General features: G+C 53.5%; 1 protein-coding gene across 1 annotated transcript; it reads right to left on the minus strand.

Annotated features, from left to right (window-relative positions):
• Nucleotides 1–241: 241 nt before the first annotated feature.
• LOC129604791 (uncharacterized) lies at nt 242–4,426 on the minus strand. Its single transcript, XM_055512587.1, has 6 exons — nt 4,318–4,426; nt 4,022–4,206; nt 3,611–3,676; nt 2,859–3,037; nt 1,873–2,677; nt 242–1,618 (listed from the first exon to the last, which is right to left on the minus strand). Exons 1-6 carry the CDS (start codon nt 4,424–4,426, stop codon nt 269–271), a joined length of 2,694 nt encoding a protein of 897 aa, XP_055368562.1. The 3' UTR covers nt 242–268.
• Nucleotides 4,427–4,695: the final 269 nt, after the last annotated feature.

The raw sequence follows: 4,695 nt of genomic DNA on the forward strand, positions 1-4,695 counted from the left end.
GGTTTATGCATCGAGCACGTGGGGCACCCGGCCACGTATTCCTGGACGTCCGCCTTCATTGATGGCCACCAGAATCGTTTGCCCACTCTGAACACGATGCGGGCTGCCCCAGGGTGGCAGCTGATGGCTGATGCGTGGGCCCAATGGATGACCTCCCCTCTGAGACCTGGGGGAACAAACAGACGGTTGGGGGGACATGCTGCCGGTCTAGGGAGACCCCGGTTAGCCTGCTGGACCCGTTTCTCCACCGGCCAGGTCACTGCTCCCATCAGACAACCGGCCGGTGGTCCGGTTCCACCGGGGAGTCTAGGTGGTCGTGGAGCCGGGAGAGGGCGTCGGGTTTGGTGTTCTTCGAGCCTGGGCGGTATGACAAATGAAAATGGAAGCGGCTGAAGAACAGCGCCCAGCGGGCCTGGCGGGAGTTTAGCCTCTTCGCGGTCTTTATGTATTCCAGGTTCTTGTGGTCCGTGTAGACCAAGAAAGGCTGCGCCGTCCCCTCCAGCCAGTGCCTCCACTCCTCCAATGCTGTCTTAACGGCTAGCAGCTCCCGGTTCCTGATATCGTAGTTTCGTTCAGCTGGGGATAATTTGCGGGACATAAATGCACAGGGATGGAGCCTACCTCCGGCTGGGTCGCGCTGGGAGAGCACCGCTCCTACCCCCGAATCCGAGGCGTCGACCTCCACCACGAACTGGCACTCTGGATCGGGCATGCGGAGCACGGGTGCGGTGGTGAAACTCCGCTTGAGGTGCTGGAAGGCCGAGTCTGCCTCTTCCGACCACTGAAACGGAGCCTTAGGAGAGGTGAGTCTGTGCAGGGGTGCTACAATACTGCTGAACCGTCTGATGAAGCGACGGTAGAAGTTGGCAAACCCTAGGAAGCGTTGCACATCCCTCCGACACTGGGGCGTCGGCCAATCTTCTACCGCCTTTGTTTTTGCCGGGTCCATTTGGATCCGGCCCTGTGACACGATGAAGCCTAAAAATGACACGGTGCTGACGTGAAACTCACATTTCTCGGCTTTTACAAAGAGACGATGTTCTAGAAGTTTCTTCAAAACCTGGCGGACGTGGCTCTTGTGTTCTTCCTCCGTACTAGAAAAGATCAGGATGTCATCAAGATACACAAATGCGAATCTGTTAATCATTGGGCCTAATACTTCATTAACAAAAGACTGGAAGACGGCGGGGGCGTTGGTGAGGCCGAACGGCATCACCAGGTATTCATAGTGGCCGTTCGGGGTGTTGAATGCTGTCTTCCACTCGTCCCCTTCTCTGATGCGAACCAAGTGGTATGCGTTCCGCAGATCCAGCTTTGTGAACCACTTAGCTCCCGACCGCAGCTCAAACGCGGAGTGGAGGAGGGGAAGAGGGTACGAGTCCCGAATGGTGATGTCGTTGAGTCCTCGATAATCAATGCACGACCGGAGGGTGCCATCCTTCTTACCCATGAAGAAAAACCCCGCCCCCGCTGGGGAGGATGATGGCCGGATGATGCTGGTAGCCAACGCTGAGTCCAGATACTCCCTCATCGCCTGTCTTTCGGCTGGAGCCAGCTGGAACAATCTCCCCTTGGGGGGTTGGAACCGGGCCGTAGGTTTATGGCACAGTCGTGGGCTCTGTGGGGTGGCAGGGACATGGCTTTGGACTTACTGAATACAGCGGCGAGATCATGGTAGCAGGCCGGCACTCCTGTCAGGTCCACTCTTTCCTGACCAGTCCCGGTCGGTGGTTCCTCCGCCTTCACCAAGGGCTGAAAACAAGTGCTCCTACAGTCCATGTCCCACTCGCTTACCTCACCGCTTCTCCAGTCCAGCCTGGGGTTGTGCCGGCGCAGCCACGTGTGGCCCAACACCACCGGGTGGTAGCATGCCTCCACCACCAAGAAATGGATGCGTTCCGTGTGACCGTCTGCAAACTCCATGGTGACGGCCTCTGTGTGGTGGGTCACCTTCCATAGTTTGTGGCCGTCCAGTGCTGTGGTTTCCACCGGAGCCGCGAGAGGGGAGATGGCAACGCCCATCCTCTCCACCAACCTGGCGTCCATCAGGCTGGCATCGGCCCCTGAATCGATGAGAACAGCCTGCTGGAGAGAATGGGTGCTGGACGATCCTCCGTGCTCGTGGTGAGCCAGGTCTTTTAGCGGACATTTACTGGCGAAATGTCCGTGCTGTCCACAATACAAACACAACCCCTGGGAGCGGCGTCGTCGCTTCTCTGATTCGGTGAGACGCGCGCGTCCCAGCTGCATGGGTTCCTCTGGCGGTGGCTGCGTACCTGAGCTCTGCGAGGTGGGGGCTCCATCGGCGAAACATTGACCTCTGGTGGAGATTTCCGTCCTGCCGCGGTGCGATTCCCTTGCTCCTCCTTCTCCGCGGTGCTCACGTTCGCTGCTCCCCAGTCGTCGGTCAATCTGGATGGCCAGTGCTATTAATGCGTTCAGGTCGCTCGGCAGATCCCGCGCCACCAGACAGTCCTTCACTCGCCGCGAGAGGCCGCGGATGAACACGTCGCCCAAGGCGGTCGCGTCCCACCCGGCCTCTGCTGCCAGGGTCCTAAACTCGATCGCGTACTTGGCCGTGGTCCTCCCTCCTTGTCGAATATTAACGAGCCTCTGCGCCGCTTCCCTTCCAGGCGTGATTTCCTGGAAGATCTGCTTCAACGCCATTGAGAAAGCTCTAAAAGACGACATGCAGGCTGAACCGTTCTGCCATTACGCCGTTGCCCATGCCTCCGCTTCCCCGGTCAGGTGCGAAACCGCGTACGCCACCTTGGCTCTCTCGGTGGGGAACGCGGGAGCGTAAAGTTCATAGTGAATCTCACATTGTGTAAGAAATGCCCGGCAGTCGCCAGACTCACCGGAAAAACGGGTAGGCGCTCCGAGGCGTGCGTCGGGTGCCGGAGGGAGAGTCGTCGGAGTCGCCGCGGGCGCACTTGCTGCTGCGGTCGCTGAAACCTGGATCGGCGCGGTGCCATCGGAGTTTCCTGACGCGAGGCGGCCCACCGCTTCCACGTGTCGTGTATTTTGGTGGTCCGACCTTATCAGAGATTTCACACGGACTCAAACTTTTGTGCTCAAATTAACAAATGAATTTATTACACACAATGAAATAGTACAATCACAGAATAATCATGAGAGAGGTGGTGGCCGAATTCACCTGGAGGTTCGTCTGCAGAACAAACTGAGAGGTCGAAAAAGGTCAGCTGGGTGTCTGCAGCAGACCCTCTGCGAAGCACTCTAAGAAACATCTCCCCATGCCCACTATATAAAGCTGTGTTGTTTATGCAACCAGCAAGTGCCTACGTGTCCATCGAAAGTCCATGTTTACACAGCTGCAGTAGCGTATTTGTTTTAGTGGCCAATCTGACACCACGGTCAACTTGACCCTCGCTGCAGTGGACAGAAATAACCTCATGAGAGTAACAGAATATACTACAGAATTTCCCCCTCAATGGACAGATAATGTCCATTAAACTAAGCCCAATTTACTTTAATTACCTGAAACCAGTGATAAGCACTAGCAAGGTCCCAACCCCATTTTACGTTTTGTTTAACCTTAGCAATGTGGGCATTTCACTTAAAATGGCCAAATTCATCATACTGTTCCTACGGGACTTCTCAGGGCAGCCAGCTTGATGACCTCCGAACATTTCACAGGTGAATTCAGTACCAGCCCCTAAAAAAAAAGAACACAAAAACAAATTACTGACAAGTTTCACACACTTAGACCCGCATAGCAGGTCTATTAAGTCTATTAAACACAATGAAACAATACAAAGAATCATGAGACCTATATAAGTTGGTTACTACTATGTCATTTCTAATACTACTGCTACCACAAGGATATGATACATTTCCAATACTACTATTAATACAAGGATAAATCTGACTATTACAACTAATAAAACATCAGTATTAAAATTCATTAAACAACCATCTTAGCTCATTTTCAGTATGATTAGTCTCTTTTTTTTTTCTTTCTTCCTTCATGACGTATCGTAGGCCGTTTTCACCATCACACCAACTGGGAGTCTTCATCCTCGTCCTTGTTTTCGTCCTTGTCCTCGTCTAGAGTCGTGATGTGGATCCATTCCGGAACTGGAAACACGTCACCTTCCTCGTTTCCTACACTCTTCCACCCATACTTTTCTCCCAGCTCAATAACTGCCATCTGCAAATTCTGCTTGGTCACGGCTCTAAGCGCTACTGATCTCAAGAAAGGAATGCAACAACAAAAAATCAGTCCCAAAGCTATTACTCCTACAGTAATCATTACCCCCAGTTTGATCAGCCCTTGTCTCCATCCTCCGGCCACACTCTCCAGCCAGTTTGTCCAGCTCAAGTTCGCATCGCTGCCAGCCGCCTCTTTCACCTCCATCCTCAGCGACCTCAGCCTCTTCATGGCCTGTCCTGGTCCAAACGGCATTGAGGTGGCCGGAATGCTACTTTAACATCCCAGAACTTGCTTCCATTACGCTCACTTTCCTTTACTCCAATGGCGCACCTTCCTACTCCCCTGGGAAAGAGAACAAAATTACTGGAATTTACATTCCTAACATAATCTAACCCGCAGTCGTAGCCTGTCCCGTGTTGGTCAGAATTAACATACACAAAAATACCCGTACGCTCACTACTATCATCCTTCTCTCTTTTCTGTAGTTGAGCGGTCCACATCTCCCCCGGGGCGTACTTCCA

Source organism: Betta splendens, chromosome 10 (assembly GCF_900634795.4).
Source record: "Betta splendens chromosome 10, fBetSpl5.4, whole genome shotgun sequence".
In the NCBI taxonomy this organism is placed as follows: domain Eukaryota; kingdom Metazoa; phylum Chordata; class Actinopteri; order Anabantiformes; family Osphronemidae; genus Betta; species Betta splendens.